The sequence below is a fragment of the Podarcis melisellensis genome (assembly GCF_964234715.1).
Source record: "Podarcis melisellensis genome assembly, chromosome: 8".
Classification (NCBI taxonomy): domain Eukaryota; kingdom Metazoa; phylum Chordata; class Lepidosauria; order Squamata; family Lacertidae; genus Podarcis; species Podarcis melisellensis.
Window position 1 is genome coordinate 22998323 of NC_138540.1, and position 20106 is coordinate 23018428.

The window sequence follows — 20106 nt, forward strand, 5'->3', positions numbered from 1 at the left end:
TGTGCAGCGTGCTGATTCAGCTCCATCTCTCAAAAGTGAGAAAAGTAGCTGAATGCCACAGCTCTTCACATCAGGGATATTGCACAAAATAATATATATGTATATCTAGATATATTTACTCGCTCTCAGTTTTCTTTCTTCTGCCTGGATCCGTGGCATCAAGAAGCCTGTCCAGTCACTTTCGCCTTCAAACGTAGCTCTATCTCATTTTGCTCTGACAGCTTTGCTTTTAGAAATGCAATTTATCACCTCTCTCTCTTTCTCTCTCCCCACCCTTCCAAATATTGCAGTTGCTCTAAACTACCAGTCAGAGGGGAGAATGCTTCAGTTGAACCGCGCCAAGTTCAGTGCCAATGGAAACTGTGGCTACGTCCTCAAACCCAAGTGTATGTGTCAAGGTAAGGGGAATGTAGATTTCAGATTTAACTAATGATGGTACTGTTATTACAAGCGTGCGCTGCAACAAAATGTTGTAGTGCATTTTCATCTTTTAAACAGGAGTGTGCCTGCTCAGGGTTGTAGCTAGTCAACCACGCTGTCCCCAAGGACCCCCCCCCCCATTTCCTTCCCTACCCTCAGTTTCTCAACTGACATTTAGCATTCTGTGGCCAAAAAAATTTAAAGAACAGAATCCCCACGCCGATCCACAGACTGTCCACGGGCCGGATCCTGAGGGCAATTGGGCCGGATCCGGCCCACAGACCGTAGTTTGCCGACCCCTGTTACATTATATATTAATATTGCTTATTTGTTATGATTCTTTTCAGAAGGTAAAATTAAAATTCATTAGTTTTCCAAAAGCAGTTTACATGCTTCTTCATCAAACATAGGCTTACCAAGCTTCAATGTTGTCCAGATTTGATTCCTCACACCAAGGAACACATTTTAAAGACCCCTCACTGAAGAAATTTGCAAAAAAATATGGAGGCAAAGGCGAGAAGTCACTGTTTAAAGAGAAATGTATAACAGATTTGGAATCTGGAATATATATGTAAAGATTTCAAAGTTTAATTTTATAAAAAAATTGATTCCGAAAAGAAATTTGCAAACCTAAAGTTTCACTGTCTAAAATGGCACATCCTAATCAGATAGGAAGATAGGAATCTGCCTTCTACAGAGTCAGACCATTGATCCATCTACCTTAGTACTGTCTGCACTGACTGGCAGAGGCTCTTCCGGGTCTCAGACCGGGGCCAATTCCCAGCTCTAGCTGGAGATTCCAGGTTCTGAACCTGAGGCCTCCTGCATGCAATGCAGAAGCTCTAACACTGAGCTGCAGCCCTTCCACAAAGATAAGGAAGGATAAATGTGAGCAGATGCCCATGTTCCTAAAGCTAACTAATGGAGTCAGACCATTGGCTCATCTATACCTGTGCAGTTTCCCCTGGCCAGCAACAGATCTCCAAGGTTTTGGGCATGGGTTTGCTAGGAATTGAACCCGGGGGCTTCTGCATGCAGAGCAGATGCGCTACCCTGCAGGCTTTCAAAACCCCTTCAATTCGGATTGTGCTCTGTTCCTTGTTCACACTGAGCCTTCCCTTGCTTTGTGGCTCACCTGTGATGGATCTGTGTCTTTCTTTAGCTACTTAAGACCCGTTATCTGTTCTCCTGCACATGGCAGCCAAAGCAGGCATTTTGAACAGGGCTGAGCCATTGGCATTGCCTTCACACTGTGCTTCATTGTCTTGGTTGTCTGCAAGCCGCTGGGCTCTGATTAAATTAATGAAATCTTGCTGTCTTGGCTCTGCTGACAAGCCTCTTGTCCTCTCTGCTGCTGCCTGTGTTTCTACAAAACGAGAGATGTGCACTTCTTGTTATCCCTGTATCTCATCACAGGCTTGGAAGAATTAGTCTGTGTCATTAACTTCGAATTTACTGCCTAACAAGGCAGCGTCTTTCTCGCTTTTTGCTGGCCTGTAAACGGCATTTTGTGTTTGTCTGACTGTAATTTAGTAGCCGATCCGTGATTGCAATAATAAAGACTGATTGATTGACTTTTTCTTTCTCTCCGCTGCCCACTCCCCCAGAAGAAGGAATCGTATCTGTTTGATTTTTACATTCTAGACTAACAGCCTCATTTGCAGCAGCACTGCTTGGGAATTCCAGCAAAACCCAAACAGATCAATGCCGTTTCAAAATGAGCTCAGCTGGGAGAGCTTCTGTTTGCAGAGTAGACAACGGTCTGGCTCAGTATTAAGGGAGCTTCCTGTGCCAATGGAACGTCATGTCTGGAAGTTGATGCACGTTATTGCGCATTTTGCAAACAACTTAGCTCTGCCTTAAACCTCTGCGTATGTTCTGCAAACCTTTCTCAGGGATCTTCAACCCAAATTCCGAAGACCCACTGCTTGGCCAGATGAAGAAGCAGCTCGTGTTACGAATCATCAGCGGGCAGCAGCTTCCCAAGCCCAAGGACTCCATGCTGGGAGACAGAGGAGAGGTATGGACCTGGAGAGAGAGGTGCGGAGAGATCTGGGGAGAGCACAGCGACATCTGCTTGCAACACAGCCACTGTGTGCTGAGAGCCCTCTGGCAGCGGCTGTCAGAACCAATTGCTGTAGGCAGAGTCTTGGTGCTAGTGACTGCCACAGCTCCACTCGCTTTTACAACTTACCTTAACTTAAGTCCAGCCTACAGTACTGCTAAGTTAAGTGGAATTGTTATCTCCTGCTTGAACTACTGCAATAGGGCTACCTTTGAAGGTGACCCGGAAACTGCAATTAATCCACAATGCGGCAGCTAGACTGGTGACTGGGAGTGGCCGCCGGGACCACATAACACCGGTCCTGAGAGATCTGCATTGGCTCCCAGTATGTTTCTGAGCACAATTCAAAGTGTTGGTGCTGACCTTTAAAGCCCTAAACGGCCTCAGTCCTGTATACCTGAAGGAGTGTCTCCACCCCCATTGTTCAGCCCGGACACTGAGATCCAGCACCGAGGGTCTTCTGGAGGTTCCCTCATTGCGAGAAGAGAGGTTACAGGGAACCAGACAGAGGGCCTTCTCGGTAGTGGCGCCCGCCCTGTGGAATGCCCTCCCTTCAGATGTGAAGGAAATAAGCAGCTATCTTCTCTTTAAAAGACATCTGAAGGCAGCCCTGTTTAGGGAAGTTTTTAATGCTTTATTGTTTTTAACACTTGATTGGAAGCCGCCCAGAGTGGCTGGGGAAACTCAGCCAGATAGGTGGGGTATAAATAATAAATTATTATTATTATAAAAGACAATCACAGGTGGCAATGGGAGAGAATTTCAATTCCATTCTCCATAATAATAATAAATTTTATTTATACCCCTCCCTCCCTGGCCAGAGCTGGGCTCTAACACCAGTAAAGTTACAATAAAAACATAATAGGGAGGGGGAAACCAACAACAACAAAACAATTTAAAATACAGGTTAAAATGCAATTTAAAATGCAGCCTCATTTTAAAAGTAGCCCATGGATCGAAACCGTAAGGGGAGGAAAAACATAAGGGTCAGACCAAAGGCCTGGTGGAACAGCTCTGTCTTGCAGGCTGTGCGGAAAGATGTCAAGTCCCGCAGGGCCCTAGTCTCTTGTGACAGAGCATTCCACCAAGTTGGGGCCAGTACTGAAAAGGCCCTGGCCCTAGTTGAGACTTAAAGGCAAACTTACATAAATGGCACTTTTTGAAACACTGGGGAGAACTTTCTGGTGGTGAGAGCTGTTTGACAGTGGTATGGACTGCTTCCGAAAGGGGCGGGCTCTCCTTCAATGGAGGTTTCTAAACAGAGGTGGGGTGGCCACTTGTCAGAAATACTTTAGTTGCAGAGCCTCAGGCCAGATGACCCTGGGGGTCCCTTCCAACTCTACAGTTCTATGATTCTATGAAACGATGCTCAGACTGAAACACAACCATCCTTTGGAGTTTGCCCTTCTGCTAATTTTGCAACGCAGTTCTCCAGCCAAGTAAAATGTGCAAACCCACACAAGAGTAGAGTGTGCATATAAATGCATGTATTAGCGGAAATGATAAACAAAAAATGCATTATATTAGGGGAAATTGCTTTGAAAAGAATGTGTGTATTATGAGAAATTCACACTAAAACAGTGATGGGGTATTTTTTGCGAGAACATGTATGTATGTATACTCTCTATGCATACACATGTGTGTAATGAATTGCTTGCAGAGTTCTTAAAATGGGCCCGGGCTTTTATCTTTGCAGTCCTTTCTGATTACGGGTTTGGACTGGGGCGGAGTGGGGGGGGTGGATACTTCCTGCGGCCTCCTTTTTTTTGTTTTTTTGGGGACAAATTATGCAACACGTTTCTTCCCCCCTGAGACTAGCAGGTGCTCAGCCTTTTCTCTTTGTGCAAAGAGGGACCGACTTTGCTTTCTTGTCCACAGAGTGCCTTTGGGGAGATGGCTGAGCGCTGCCAAGATGCTCAATCAATGTGGCAGGAGCCCTATTCATGCCACTTCACAGGGAAGAAAAGGGGTTGGGGACGGGGACGGGTTGGGAAACACCTCCAAAGAAGAGCCAAGTTTAAACCCAGAAACTCACTGTAAATATTTATAAAGCTGCTGGGTTTGTCAGCCAAGATGGATGGGGCTTCATTAGTGCACCTCTTGGTATCTGTTTGCATAGTGTCAAACCCCCAGTACAGGGTTTTTTGAGGGGAGGGGAGGCAGTGTTGGCCTTTACACTTTTTCACTGTGTGCAAAGTTGTGGAGGGGGGAGTCTACTATGTGGGTCCTCTCCTCTCCCTCCTCTCTCCGGTTGTTAGTTGGTTTCTCAATCGAAAAGCAACTTCAAGTATCCATTCTGAGAGGGTTGGATGCTTTTGACTTGACACTGGGTGCAGGATGCTTGAGTACAAAATACAAGCTCAATGCTGTATTTTCTGAATTTTGATTCCTTCATGGTGTCCACTTCCTTGTATTTGATAGTTCAGCTGCACATACTTCACATTTATTTAGATCTGGAATGAGGCATGCTTGTGTTTTGCGCTCAGGGTAGGCCTTTCCCTGTTCCCAGGGCATCGCCACAGCTGTGGAACAGGTTTCACAGGGAAGCCTTTATCTGAATTTTGGCTGAAATCGGAACTAAGGCCTCATCTGCATACATACATCTAAAGCAGTATCATAAACTGTCATTCCCCCTCAAAATCTTGGGAACTGGAGTTTGTTAAGGGTGCTGGGAGTTGTTAGGAGACCCCCTCACAGAGCTACAGTTCCCAGAGTGTTTTAGCAATCAATTCCTCTACCCAGGGAACTTTTAAGAATTGTATCTCTGTGGGGACATTATTATTATTTATTCACCCTGAGGGTGTAGGTCTGAGTTTGGATCGCAACCAATTAAAATTCAGCATTGAAAACTGTTTGTACTTTCTGTGATGTTGTTTTTAATCACAACAAAATAAGGGAGGTCCTCCTTATAATGTTTAGCACCCTTAACGAATGGCAATTTCCAGAATTCTGTGGGAGGAAACCATGGCGGTTTAAAGTAGTATGGCGCTCCTTTAAATATATGGTGCAGCTGGGACCATAAGCTGCAATTGTGACTATGTCTACTCTGAAGTAAGTCCCCCTGAATTCAGGGAAGGATCATAGCGCAGTGGCACAGAACACTGGATCTCCAATGTCTAGATTGAAACAAGGATTCCAGAGTAGAACATTGCAGTCAAGCTTTTCAGGGTGGCTTTTTCTGTTTTATCCCAGCATTATGATGGTAATTGCCTACTCTTCTCCCCCTTTTCCCAGATAATAGATCCATTTGTGGAAGTGGAAGTAATCGGATTGCCTGTGGACTGCTGTAAAGAGCAGACAAGAGTCGTGGATGACAATGGTACGGCTGCCTTCTCCTCACTCCTGCTTGCTCCGCGGTCTCTGATATATTCAGCGCATGAGAGCAAAGTTATGCTGAAGTTGCTTGCACCCACGAGGGTGACTGGAAACAAGAATTATTTGTTTGTGTGGTGTGAAGTCACCATTGTGGGATGAGTTTTAATAGGTAGGAGAGGATATGTTGATTGCAGTTTATCTCTCAAGCACCCACTTGTGGTTGAATGGTTTTAAAATCCCACCCTTGGCCATAAAAATATTAAAAACATAGGAATTAGGCTGCAAGCCTTCTTTTGAGCAAGTCCAGCTATGAAGTAAACTGGCTTCCCCCTTCTTACCCCATTTAATAAAGAACCAGGCAACAGCTTGCACAGTAAGTTTAAAAATAAGATTGAAAAGTTTATAATCATGCATTGGTTCACAGCAATGGTAGACGCAAAAACTATGGAGGCAGAATATTTATATTTTCCGTATAACCAGTCTTAGAGGCATGTGTCTGGGACTGGAGAAAGCACAGGGCTCATCTGCCCTCATGGCTGGCCAAACAGAAGGGAGGGGAACTGGAAGCACTATATGCTCAGGGGAGGGGAAATGACATCACACAGAACCCTCTCTACCAATTGTATATCTATGGCCCGAGTATCTGCCTGTCAGCAGTACAGCTCTGTGGACGCATAGACCCTTCTTGTGCTAAGTAGCAAGAATAGGCAATTACTAGGTTTGGCTGCTAATCTGCCACCATATTTCATATACTACATTTATCTGAAGCGTCAGTACAGCCCTGTAGCTTTAAGCCAAAGCCTAGGGGGAAAAATCCCCCAGTAAAGGCTACTTCCTTCCAACAACCACTTTCTGTTAGATTGTAAGCTCCTTGCAGCAGGGACCAGACTGTTATACTTTTAGACAAACATCCTTTTAGAATTGAGAGAGACCTTAGTAAATGGAAGGCTCCTAGATTGGTCCACAAAGGGCCATAAATCATGGGTGAACTTGCAGCATGCGCAGGGAAACTATTTCATCCATAGGCCACTGTGAACCAGCTCTCATCCAGGATTCAGCCATAATGAAACTCTCTTGCTGTCCCCCACCTCTTTATTTCCCTTTGCAGGTTTCAATCCAATGTGGGAAGAAACTCTGGTGTTCCCTATTTGCATGCCAGAAATCGCCCTGATTCGGTTCTTGGTGTGGGATCATGACCCTATTGGGAGGGATTTCATCGGACAGAGGACAATATCGTTTACAAGCATGATGCCAGGTTACTTGTTTATTTATTTCGTCTATATACCATCTTTTCTTCCAAGGAACTCAAGGTGGTCTACATTTGGTCCTCTCAACAACCCTCTGAGGCAGATTAGGCTGAGAGATTGTGTCTGGCCCTAGGTCACTTCATGGCTGAGTGGGGATTTGAACCCTGGCCTCCCAGGTGCTAGTCCAGTACCCTAACCCCTACGCCACACTGGCTCTCCATAGAAGGTGGCAGCTCTTTTCTTTAAGAGAACTGATGAGCCATTTAGTAGATGCTGGTCTATTAGGGCAAGCAGTGCATTGCCTTGCTAACTTCAGCCTGCCCCCATCTGTCTGCCTTTTTGCAATAATTCCAGAGGGTGGTCCTGGCTGTCAGGTGCCTCAGTCTTGTAGTACTCAGCTGGGAGGAAAAGGAAGGGGACCAAAGCAGAAATGGTTGGCTCTAGCTCCACCTACTATTGACATCCCTGCCTTCTACCCCATCAGTCTCAATTAGCACCAGCCATCACTGGAGCCATCAATAGCTGAGGCTCCTCTTTATCCCAGTGGTGCTTATGTGTGTTGCCCTATCCATTCCTCTGCTACGGAGAGTAACCCATCTGAAGAGGGTTGACATCTTCAATGCCTCCATGTGAAATCCAGATCCCAGGGGTTGTATGCAATTGTTAGCCCTAGTCGACGTCAACCTGCTGAAGTTAAATGGACATGACTAACTTGGGTCCACTCATTTCAGTGGGGTTTATTCTGGACTTGAGACACAAGCCTGAGAATTTGGCTACTGTGTGGTCGCACAGGTGACAAGTGATAGAAATAAGAACATTATTGGTCCACAGCATCTCCCATTCAGGTCTGTAGGACATTGGGCAAGTTTGCTGGGTCAAGCAGGGGTAGGGAACCTCAGGTTTGGGGAGCCAAATGCCATCATCCAGGGCTCTGTGTCTGTTCCTCGGGACTATCTCCAATACCATGCCCACTGTCCTGGGCACATTCCTCACTGGCCTTGAATGGTAATAGTGCCTTATGCTTGCTGGGGTATGTGTGTGCATGTGTGTGTGCGCGCACGCCTTTGCACATGTGTAGGCACTACTGATTTTGTGCATTCTTAGAATATAGCCTACTGTATAAAGATAGAAAGTTAGATCTGTTGTCTCTCCCACTTTTCTCCTTGGCCACACCAAGCCCTGACATATGCGGCCTTCAGAAGACTATCCACAAGGGAATGTGGCCCTTGGGCTGGGGTAAAGAGAAAAGAAAGAAAGAAAGAAAATCAGCTCCTTTTGATAAACTGGAATAGTCTGGGACAGAGTTAGCTCCAGTACACACCTTCAGCTACCATATACCTGAATAGCTCCCAGCCATTTCTTTGAGAGAGGAGGAATTAAAGCATGGTACTGGAAGATACTGGGAGGGGACTGGCTTCTTTTGAGCCCCCCACCCCAATTATGTGTTTGTGTAATTGTCTGGTTCCTCTCCCTGCCTTCCCTCCCACCCACCCACCACTATTCATAACGATGGGCACTTTGTGACTTGGTGGTTATATCTGCCAGCTCCTAATTTGTACAACTCCAGCTTGATAGGAGGGATTTCTTAGTCAATGGGGTAAACTTCAAAGCCTTTCTTGAAAGAAGCCAGGGTCTCTTTCTCTGCTCTCATTTTTGTTGGCCGAGCACCAGTGGCTGCAATTACCGACTATAATGTTAAAGCAGCCTGATGGCTGAGTATCTGCAAAATTCAGAGGCTTTTAACACATTCCCCCCTTCCTTCAAACCCTCACCCATTTCTCCCCCCTCCTCTTCTCCTTTTTTCTGCCTTCCCAATTCAGATAAAAGCACCCTGTGTTGTTGTTCTGATTCCCCCCCCCTTCTTGTTCTCCATCTTCTTCAAAGCAGAGGAAACTTGGCAAGGGAAAAGTTTTTTTGAGAGAGAGAGAGGAGGAAGGAATCCATCTGGCTTTTAAAAAGGGAAAAAATAAAAGAGAGAATGAATGAGAGACATTTCTGATTATGACATTAATAATTGTTCCCAGCGGAGCAGGAAATCAATTAGGAATTCCAGGATTGACAGCTGCAATAATAAAAGAGGAATAGTGTTATTTGATGACCGGGTTAGGGTGGGGGTTGGGGTATGGCTCTGAACTCCTGCAAATGGGCCTCTTCCCAGGCAAGCTGTAGGTGGTAGCGAGTTTTTTTAAAGAGCTGAAATAAACATTTGGGTGAGTGGAAGTAGGGCGGAGCAGAAACAGCCCCTCTAAATACTCTGTGCAATTTATGGGCGGTGGCACGGAAGGACTTTGCTGAAAATACATGAGGCCAGAAGTGAAATTCTCCCAACAGTTTTCTCAGAAAACGCTCTCTGCTTGTTTCAGTGACTGGTTACACTGGGATCTGTCTTGGAGCAATTTGCAGTCCCCCACTGTCCCTAGTAGGTCTCTGCATTCTATGTTCCTGATTGTAGGATGGCCAGGAGTAATGTTGGAGAATGGTGTGGAGACTTGCACCTACTGGGTGCAAGGCTACCCATGAAGCAGCCCCTCCTCTGGCAGACCCAAGCTGCTTTGCCAACTTATTTCCTTCCTCCTTGCTCCCTGTTGGCCCCTGACCCTGTGAGGTCTGTGTGTGTGTGTGTGTAAGCTTATGGGCCCTTCTTGGTCTTCCTTTGTTCACCTCTTCATATTCCTCACTGAACCCCCAGTTAGAAATAGCAGGGGTGGTGTTCTGAGCCAAGGCTTGAACCCAAGCAAGGGCTCTTAAAAAAACAACCTTGCTTCAGGTAGGACACAAGCTTTTAATGCCTTTATATTCTTCTCTGGCTCAGATCCAGATCTGAACCAGAGAAGAATTCCAAGCCCACTCCCTTGATCATTTCATTCTTTACTGTCCCCAAAAGCCATCACCACTAGAGCTCCCAGCATGTTTCCTCTTTCCTTAGCTTGTGGAGAGAGAAGCAGAGAAGAGAGTTTTATTTCTCCTTTTCTGCATTCACTCTGGGAAACAGCACACCTGGGGAGACCATAGGAGGTGGAGGGGGGCTAAACTTCTAGCATGCTGTTATCCACTACATCCTGCCAGCTCATTCCTGCTGTTGCTCCCACAGCTGCTGCAGCTTGAAGGCAGGAAAAAGGAAATGAGGATTACATTGTTGGGGGCTGATGAGAATGGCTTTTAGGGAAGAGGAGGGAGAGTGAGGATGGGCAGCAGTAATTTTGCTGAGCCTCTTAGGAGAAAAAAATATTGAATGGGGGGGGGGGGAGTTTTCATAATTTCTGTTGCTGCCTCTCAGTAGCCTCTTAACATGCTCCACCCAGGATTTCCCTTACCCCATTATTACAGATTTTCTCTGTCTTGCACCTACCACTTCATTGTATTAAGAGGCTGTTTTTAATATTACATGCTTTATAAAGGCTTTAAAGTGAATTAATAAATATTTATGGGCAGAGAAATGCAGGCAGGGGACAGGCAGGCCCCATTTCACTGATTTTTTCTAGGGTAGGATAAATTCTCCAACTGTTTCTTGGGTTGGGAGCTCACCCGCAAAATATTTTTTTATTTTTTGCTCCTGCTGCAAGTACCAACGCCAGCAAACTGCATATTGACGTTACATTCTGCATCCTCCACAATGACCCCAGACATGGCATTGTTCTGGGGCATTTTGACCAAGGACAGCAGCCACCACCCCACCCCAAAAGGTGGAAAAGATTCAGAGAAGATTCTTCAAAGAGGCCTTTCTCTAGGTGTGGGGTGAGGGTGAGAAAGAGAGAGATCCCAGAAACTTTCTTGGGGGGGGGGTGTCTTCTGAGAAATTTTGGCTCACCTATAGTAATTTCCAAGTAAATAAATCCACGGTGAGTTCCAGAGATCGTTTCCTCTGAATCCTCTTCCTACCTTCATTGCTTCCATTGCCTATTTTCCTTCATATTTCTCCAATTGTTTCCCCTGTTTTTCTGGGGTGTGTATGAGGGGAGGAGATTCTGATCTCAACTCACAATTCTCTGGACTTCTGAGACTTCATAAAATCATAGAGTTGGAAGAGACCCAGGTGGTCATTTAGTCCAACCCCCTACAATGCAGGAATGTGCAACTGTCCCGTGTGGGAATTTAACCTGCAAACTTGGCGTTACCAGCACCACGCTCTAACTAACTGCGCTATCCAGGCCCAGGAGGAACTAGCTGGGATGTGTTCTTTACCTTCTTCCCTTGCTTTTCAGGCTATCGGCATGTCTACCTGGAAGGCATGGAGGAGGCGTCCATCTTTGTTCACGTAGCTATCAATGAGATATGTGGTAAGGTGAGTAATCACAGGCCTTGAGACGGGGAAATTTGCCCCTTTCCATTGAGGAACATTTGGTAAGATTCTAATCTGGTGACTTGAAAACTCTTTAAAACCACAATGCTCTACTGCTTTTCTGTGGGACGGGCAGAGCAATGGCAGAAAGGAAAATTTCACCTGTTTTGATCAGACTTCTCTAAATTGGGGTTGCGTCTTGAACCTCATGGGGAATGCTCTCTGCTAGGAACCCCTCCACTGAATTGGGGTGAGAGGTCTCTCGCATGTCCACACGTGTGTGCTCTTGCACATGCTCACTCCTGTGGTCATAGGGACACTTACCCGCAGATCAAACCATATGCGAGGGTGCAGAATTTGCTTTGAAAAACCACGTCAATAGTTATTGTTAAGACTGCAATGTCTTATTTGCAGTCCGGAGTAATTAAGTCATGGGTTGTATCCAACTAAGTTTTATTCAGAGCAGACCCATGGAAACTAAGGACCTGAGGGAACCAAGTTTACCGTATGACCCCCTTATTACAGCAGCTCCAGGCACAATTCAAAGTGTTGGTTATAGCCTGTAAAGCCCCATACAGCTTGGGCCCAGGCTATGCAGTGGGAAAGATTATATCTCAGGAGATGCCCTTCTCTCAGTCCTGCTCTCCTCACAGGCATGCTTGATGTGACAGGGCCTTCTCGGTGGCTACTCTCAGACTCTGGAACTCCCTTCCTAGAGCAGCCAGACTGGCTCCCTCCTTTTTTTTCTTCTGCTGGCAGATGAAGACTCTTTTATTCCAACAGGCCTTTGGGAACTGGCTGGTTTGTTTTTTAAGGAAACTGCTTTTAATAGTACTATGCTGTTTTTGTTGTCTGTGTTTTAAGAGGTTTTTAAAAATTGCTTTAATTCTATTAGAATTCGATTACTATTTTAACAATTACCTTTTAGTTTTTATTTTGTCTGCCTTGTTTTCATTTGCAAAAGCTGCCTTGGGTCCTGCTCGGCAAAAGAAAGGCAGTATATACTACTGATAAGAATAAATAATAATGTTTGTTAATTTTGATGGGTCTGCTCTGAGTAGGACTAATGCTGGAGACAACCCTAGATTTTCAAAGGGGTAGATGAAAAGAAGAGGTTACTAGTTTTCTAGGTAAAGGCAGCGAGCAAAGCAGAATCTCACTCTTGAGCCTTCCCCTTTGCCCTGTGCCTGATGCTTTCAATAATTAAGCCTTTTCAGCCGCTATGTACTGCTGGTATAGCAGATAGAAAATCAGAGACATGATTGAGTGGGTAGTGTTTATAAGCAGAGTTTTTCACATGTCATCTTATGAGCTAGAGGAACCTTCATTTCCCTCCCCCAAGGGAAGAAGGCTCAGAGCCTGGGGATTGGCGGTGGGATGACGATGAGTGGTCAGAGGAAGAAGACTGGGAGGAGGAGGTGCCAGAAGCTGAAGAGGTAACAGGGCTTAGTGAGCTGGGAGAGTCTGTGGCAGATAGGAGTCCAGAAGCAGAAGCAGGAGAGGAAGGAGGCCAAGATGCAGAGATGAGTCAGGCTGGAGAGGAAGCCAGGTTGTCTCCCCCACTCCTGCTGCAACAAGCTTCCCTCACTGCTGGTGTCCCAGGACCAGGAGAGGCATGAAGAGGGAGGAACAGAGATATGCATGCAGGCACAGTCTCAGATTGCTTGCAAACAATCCAGGGAAGGAGGAGATTTAGGCAGCTGTGAGAAGGCAATGACCTTTAGTCTCCATAGCTGCCTCATAGGGGGCAAGACCTACTGAGAAGAGTCTGTGCGCTCATTAGGCCTGGCACTCCTTGTTTCTTCCACTATGGAGATACCTTAACTTGCTCTGTGTGATTTATTGCTGACCCGCTCCTGTCACCATATCCTAGTAGAACATCTTGATTGGGAGTGCTCATCCCAGCATCCTCAGCAAGAAAAGGGCACATCACCCCCTGTTTTCCTTCATGCTCCTTCTGCTTCGTGTTTTATTGTACACTTTTAATTTTGCGTGGAGACCCCCAAAATTGATTTCATCCTTGTCAACCGCTTAGAAGCCATTTTGGCAAGCGAGCAGTATGTAAATGAGCAGATGATGATTCCCTTTGAGGAGAAGGTCCCAGGGCTGCAAACAGGGCTGGGGATTCAGTCCAAGCTTCCTCACAAGCAATGGATTCCTATATCCAGAGCAGGCGAGGGGCAGCCACCAGATTCATCACCAGGAAACAAAACAAAGGGGTGTCCCAGTAAAGTTTTACTGCTCCTCTGTGCATGTGGCCATTCTCTGAAGGGCTGTCACATGGAAGATATGGAACCAGCTGGTTTGCTGCTGCTGCAGAGGGTAGGACCCCGAGCCAGTGGATTCCAATTGCAAGAAAGCAGATTCTGAGTAAAGGTTAGGAAGAACTTTTGGACAGTAAAAGCTGTTCAAAATGGAACAGGCTCCCTCAGAAGGAGGCGAACTCTGCTTTCTTGGAGGTATTTATTTAAACAGAGGTTAGGTGCTCACCTGTCAGGGAATCTTTAGCTGTGATTCCTGCATTGCAGAGGGTTGGGCGATATGACCTGCATCTAGAAGACTAGTTGCAGTTCTGTCCTTTCATGGTAGCTAGATCTTTCCCCTCTCCTCTCCTCTCCCACGTACAACACTAGAATTCACTTGGACCATAACTTATGGTAGATGCTTCCATAAGATATGGTGATAGTGGACAACCAGCGAGCCTCCAGATGTTGTTGGATTCCCAATTCCCTTTAAATTTTGGATTCCCGCCCCCCTACTTCCCTCATCATTAAAATCTCTCAAGGCAGCATGCTATGAAAATAATTCCAGTTAGCGTCCCACCACCACCACAACAGCAAATGTATAAAATCCTACAAAATCAAAACAGCAGAAGCAGGAATTAAATGGAACTTCCATGTGTGTGGGCAAGATACCAGATGTTGGAAAGGGAGAAACAACTGGGGAATGCCCTCCATGTTCCACTTGTGAGCTTCCCAGAGCCATCCTGCTGGCCACTTTTGAAAACAGGATACTTGAGAAGATAGGTCTTTTTTGTCTACCTCGACAAGGCTCTTCATATGTTTCTACATCAGTATGTTGTGTTGTGGGGCTGGGGTTCTACATCTTATTGAAACAGGGGGCTTATCCGCACCAAGATCCTGATTCAACTCATTGCCACCCCTGCTTGCCCTGGATATTTTTGAAAGAAAAACCTTGCACTGTGTAATTAATGTAATGTACTTACTTACTTACTTTATCAAACCTTTATTAGGCATTATGGAAATAAAACCTTAAAAGAGAAAATAACATATAAAAGCCTTGAAATATATATAAAAAAGGCAGCAGTTTGCTAAGTACATATATATATATACATATAGAGTCAGTGGTTTTCCTTGTTAACCTGCTCCTTGGAGGACTGCTGCCAAAAACTCGGCTACCCCCGCCGTTACCCTTTGGTCAACGTCGGATAGGTAGAATCCCACACATTCACCTTGCTGCGGTTCCAGACCACCCAAAAGAGGGGACAGCACGCGTTGACGGAGCGTACTGTACAATGGGCAATGAAGGAGAATATGCTCTACAGTGTCCGGGACATTCATAGAGCATCTGCAGAGTCTCTTGTTTCTAGGAATGTTTTGATATCTTCCCCTGACAAATGCTGAGGGAAAAACATTCAAGCGGGCCAGCATAAAAGCCCTACGTTGGGCTGGGATTATTAGTTTAGTGACGTAATTGGCTCTGCTATCTAAGATATTTAATTCATAGAATATGGGGGAGCAAATTTTGTTTACAGCTGCCATAATATTTTGTCTCTCGACATCCTTTAGTCTAGTTAGGATATTATGGGAAATATATTGCTCATTAGAATTGTACAGGGACTCCAGCTCGACGCCTAAAGATTCAATCTTTTTTTCGAGGTGCTGATACCATCTTGATTTATAGGAGTCTTTGAGCAAATCAGCGAGCAGACTTGATGGAGGGCAGCGGAAGTGGCAGCGTAACCAATACTTTATTGAGGTGGACCATGCCCAATATTCCATTGTGTGTATGCCTATTTCTGCACACATTGTTTCATATTTGATCATAGCTGGGAGTCCAAGAATACGTCTCAGAAAGCTAGAGTGAATCTTTTTTAAATCATTGTTATATGCTTGGACCCATAGCGGGATTCCATAGAATATCTGGGATTGCACTTTTGTTTGAAATATCTGATTTGCCGCAGGAATAAATTGATTACCTTTCTGATAATGAAAACGGGCAACTGCTGATGAGATGCACTTTGCCTGTTTTATGGCATTTGTGCGATGGGTTGCCCACCCTAAATTGCTCTGGAATAAGATTCCCAGATACCTATAGATTTTCACTTGTTGGATTTCTTGCCCTCTTATTTTCCATTTCTCTAATTTCCAACCATTCGAGAAGACCAAAATTTTTGTCTTCTCATAGTTTATAGAGAGTTTGTTACATTCGCAATAGAGGATCAGTGAAGATATAAGACGTTTTAGACCCAAGCTCGTTAAGGATAGTAGGACAGCATCGTCTGCGTATAGTAAGAGAGGAACTGGTTTCTGATTAAGTTTAGGGGCATGTGATTCTATTTTTTGAAGGTAATCTGGCAAGTCTGATAAAAATAAATTAAATAGAAAGGGGGCAAGAATGCACCCTTGTTTTACCCCTTTCGAGATTGGGATGTCTGATGAAAGGTGACCTTTGATGTTAAGTTTGACTTGACAGGTATTGGAAGAGTGTAGATTTTGCATTAGAATCAATAGGCGCTGATCAATTTTTAATTCTGCGAGTTTCCTCCACAACTTTGGGCGGTCAATTGAGTCGAATGCACCACGAAAATCTACAAAAGCAGCGTATATCTTAGATTGCCTTTGGGATCTGTATTTTTCAACCAGATGCATAAGAATAAGACAGTGGTCTAGTGTAGAGCAACCTTTGGAGAAACCTATTTGTTCTTTCCCTGGTAAATTTAGATTTTTCATCCAGGTAAGGAGTTTAGATAAGAGGTGCTTAGCGTAGATTTTCCCTATCACTGATAGAAGGCTTATCGGTCTATAATTCCTTGGTTCTTTTGGGTCGCCATTTTTAAAGATTGGAATAATTATTGATCTTAGCCATATCTCAGGTATGATCCCATATTTATCTATAAGCGTAAACAGTTGGGCTAAGGGTTCTGCCCACCAATCTATATAGGTCTTAAATAATTCTATTGGTAGACCGTCTGGCCCAGGAGATTTCCCCGATTTGAAATTTTTAACTATCTCTCTAATTTCCTCTTCCTCTACCCTTGGCCACTCCTGGAGTTTAATAATTTTATTTTTAGTGGTTTCATTTCCTTTAAGTTCACTATGTAGATTGTTAAATACAGATGTAAAGTATTGGGACCATTTGGATTCTGCAATTGGTGGTAGAGTTAGTTGATTTTCGGCTTTCAATCCTCCATACACTAAGTTCCAGAACGCTTTGTTGTTTTTACTCTGAATTGAGTCAAATAATTGTAGCCATTTTTGGGTTGCGTATTTCTGTTTCTTTTCGGCCAGAATGTAATGATATTTTCTTTTTTCATCAAGATAAGAGGGCTCTAGTTTAGTGCGATTATTTTTAAATGTTTGGCGCAGTTTTCTTTTTAGCTGGAAACATTCATCATCAAACCAAGGGCTAGCGGTATGTTTAAGTACCCAAACTTTAGGTGGAGTACTAAGCTCTACAAACATTTGGAAGATTTCATTATAAATTTTCGGAATATCACTGTAGAAATTAGTGATCTTTAAGTTGGATAATACTTGTTTTCTCAAGTTGGCTGTAAGTTTTTGCCCCACTGCTACACTCATTTCCTGGGACCATTTTAATTGGGTCATTTGTTTGTATTGAGAAGGTTCTATGGTATTGTACTTAGTGATTTTGGTTTCGTCCTTTAAGTTAATAGACAACGATAATGGCTGATGGTCGCTTTCAGTGCGCGTTCCAATTTTGAAGTCCATGATCAAGTTTATAATATTATAAGGGACAAGAATATAGTCGATGACGCTGCATCCTCGGGGGGAGAAGTATGTAAACTCCCCGCTTCTATCGCCTTTTGTTGAACCATTTACAATCTGCAAATTAAAGTTGTTACATAATTCAAGTAGGCGTAAGCCTTCGTTGTTAACAACCCTGTCTCTGGAGAATCGTCCTATTTTCAGGGCATGTGCGATATCATTATCAGTATTCCAATTTAGTTTGCTACATAGTTGTTCATTGTTGGTTCCTACTCTGGCATTAAAATCACCTGCTATTATCAGTGAGGCATTTGGGTATTTATCGGTCAAGTTTTCTATATAAGAGGTTAGTTGTGACCAGTTTTCACTGCTGCTGTTATTTTTGGTTGGGGGGATATAGACATTTACAAGTAGCAAAGAATCTTTGTTTTGGGTTAAAAGTAGAGCTTGTGCAAGTGGTAAGCATTCTTCTAGTTGCTTGATTTCAAACCCTAAGTTGTCTTTGATCATACAACAGAACCCTGCTTTCGGCCGGCCCTTCGTGTTTGTTTTCGATGCGGGTTTCGTATAGGAGGTGAATCCGTTGATTTTGATATCTCTAGTTGACCATGTTTCTTGTAGAAGTATTAATTCAAAATCTTTAAAGAAGTTCATTAGGTCTGGGTCTCCGCCTTTGTTTCCCCATCCTGCGATATTCCAGGACAGCAAGCGTAGGGTCCGTTTTTGAGTTGGTGGCTGGTTGACAGCATTTAGTCATTCTAGTTCTGTTATTAAGTCCAGCGAGGGATTTTGTCTTGTGCAGATACAGCCATTTGTCGCTGCTTTCGGTGGGGAACATGGTGGTGGATCTCTTAGATTTTTTTTTAAAGTGCGGGAAATTAAAGTTTCCTCCCTTTCTTGGTTTTCTTCCTTAACTGTTCCTTGTTCCTGAGAAATTTCTGTGGCTGGTGGGCTGTTATGGACAGTTGGACTGTTTTCAGTCTCTACTTCCATTTCTTTGGCCTCATTTGGTGTTGAGCTCAGTGTGTCAGGTCTGTTGGAGGTCATCTTTTGTTCGGCAATGTTAAGGTCCTTTGTAGTACTTAAAGTAGGGGTACCTATTTCGTTTGGAGCTAAGATTTGATATTAATGTAATGTGTAGTTCGGCCCTGTCTTAGCTGTCCCTCTGCCCATCTCTTTGACGCATTCGGCCTCGCTTGAAAAAGCATCTCAGACCTCGAAACTAATTAATAAAAGACTGGGAGGTAGATAGAGGGGACAGGAATGAGATGGTGGGAGGGGGGGGGAAGAGAAAAATATACCTCCTCTCCAAAATGCAGCTTCTCAACCGTGCTGCTGTTGTTGCATAGCCCTAATTAAAGGCAGGGAAAATGTGACAGGGGATGGTAATTAGGGCAAGGAAAATGTACTGAAAAGAACAAGCAAGCCTCTGTCTGGGTTCAAGGAGCTCAGGAGGAGCCAGAGAGAATCCAATTCCAGATTCTCCGGAACCTGAGGGGAAGAAGGAAGAGTCCGAGTGTTGCCTGGCAACGTGTGCAAAGGACGGTCAGGCAGAGAGAGAGAGAGAGAGTGGCGGGGGGGGGGAGGGTCCACCTCTACCAATCTTAAAAGAAGGGAAGCCAGAAGGATAAAAGTTAAGACTTGAAAGCAACTTGAGTCTCTCTCTCTCTCCTTATAGAGCTCTGTGGGTCTTTCATCCAGTTCCAAAGTTAAAAACAACATTCAGCTGGTTTCTGCTACCTACAAGCTGTGCAGCAGGCAGGGGACTTTTATCTGTTTGTGTCAAGGCTGGGGATGGATGAATCTAGTTTCTCGTTTCCCCAGTTTTGCATTGATTTCTGCCCATTTCTACATCAGTTTGTGATTTATTTATTTTTAAAGTCCTCATAGGAACTCATCAGCATTTAATTGGGATCTTCTAACCTTCACCGTTTTCTATGTAATTACCTCTAACGTCCGCAATTTCCCCTAATATAACACAAATTTGTGCGTTGCTTTCATGCTAAAGTATGAACTGTATGCATTTTTAGACCTGTACATGCATTTTTGAACACATTCACACTTTCTGAAACGATACACAAAACACAGCAATCCTTCAAAATTCACCTCTCTCTTTTTTCAAATTTTGCAACATAGTTCTCTGGCCAAGCAATGTGTACAAAAATGTATATAATGGGCAAAGTGCACATAAATATATATATATGAAAACAAATGTGTGGTCTCAGACAAAATTGCCCACAAGCATGTGTATATTAGGAGAAATTATGAGCCTTTTCTATACAGTGGTACCTCGCAAGACAAATGCCTCGTAAGACAAAAAACTCGCAAGACGAAAGAGTTTTTCGTTTTTTGAGTTGCTTCGCAAGATGAATTTCCCTATAGGCTTACTTCGCAAGATGAAAACGTCTTGCAAGTTTCAATGCATTCCTATGGGAATCTGTGCTTCACAAGATGAAAAATTCGCAAGACGAAAAAACTCGCAGAACGAATTAATTTCGTCTTGCGAGGTACCACTGTATTAAAAAAAATGCAAACTGATACAGAAACATAGAGAGCTAAATCTAAATGGGAAAATGGGAAATGGAGAGAAACTAGAATTGGCAGGTTTGCCTAACCCTAAGTGCAGCTGGCCACTGCCAAAAGCAGAGTTGACCAGTGCTGGTTCCTGGTGGAACCAACAGTACTTACGAGTTGCCTTTTCAGGAGCTCCCGGGCACAGCTGAACCCTGCTGAAAGCAAGGCTTGCAGTAGGTCTGATCGGCCAACTGAACCCAAGCCCCACTTTCAACTAAGATCTTCGTTTGCAGCCCA

The 20106-nt window shown here is 44.3% G+C and overlaps 1 protein-coding gene across 1 annotated transcript in view; it reads left to right on the forward strand.

Annotated features, from left to right (window-relative positions):
• The window catches only part of PLCH2 (phospholipase C eta 2), a 119231-nt gene that overhangs the window by 82082 nt on the left and 17043 nt on the right, over positions 1–20106 (forward strand). The window contains exons 16-20 of the mRNA XM_081923950.1: positions 291–398; positions 2316–2440; positions 5720–5804; positions 6909–7055; positions 11250–11329. Coding sequence (XP_081780076.1) covers positions 291–398; positions 2316–2440; positions 5720–5804; positions 6909–7055; positions 11250–11329 — 545 coding nt within the window. The remainder of the gene's footprint in view (positions 1–290; positions 399–2315; positions 2441–5719; positions 5805–6908; positions 7056–11249; positions 11330–20106) is intronic.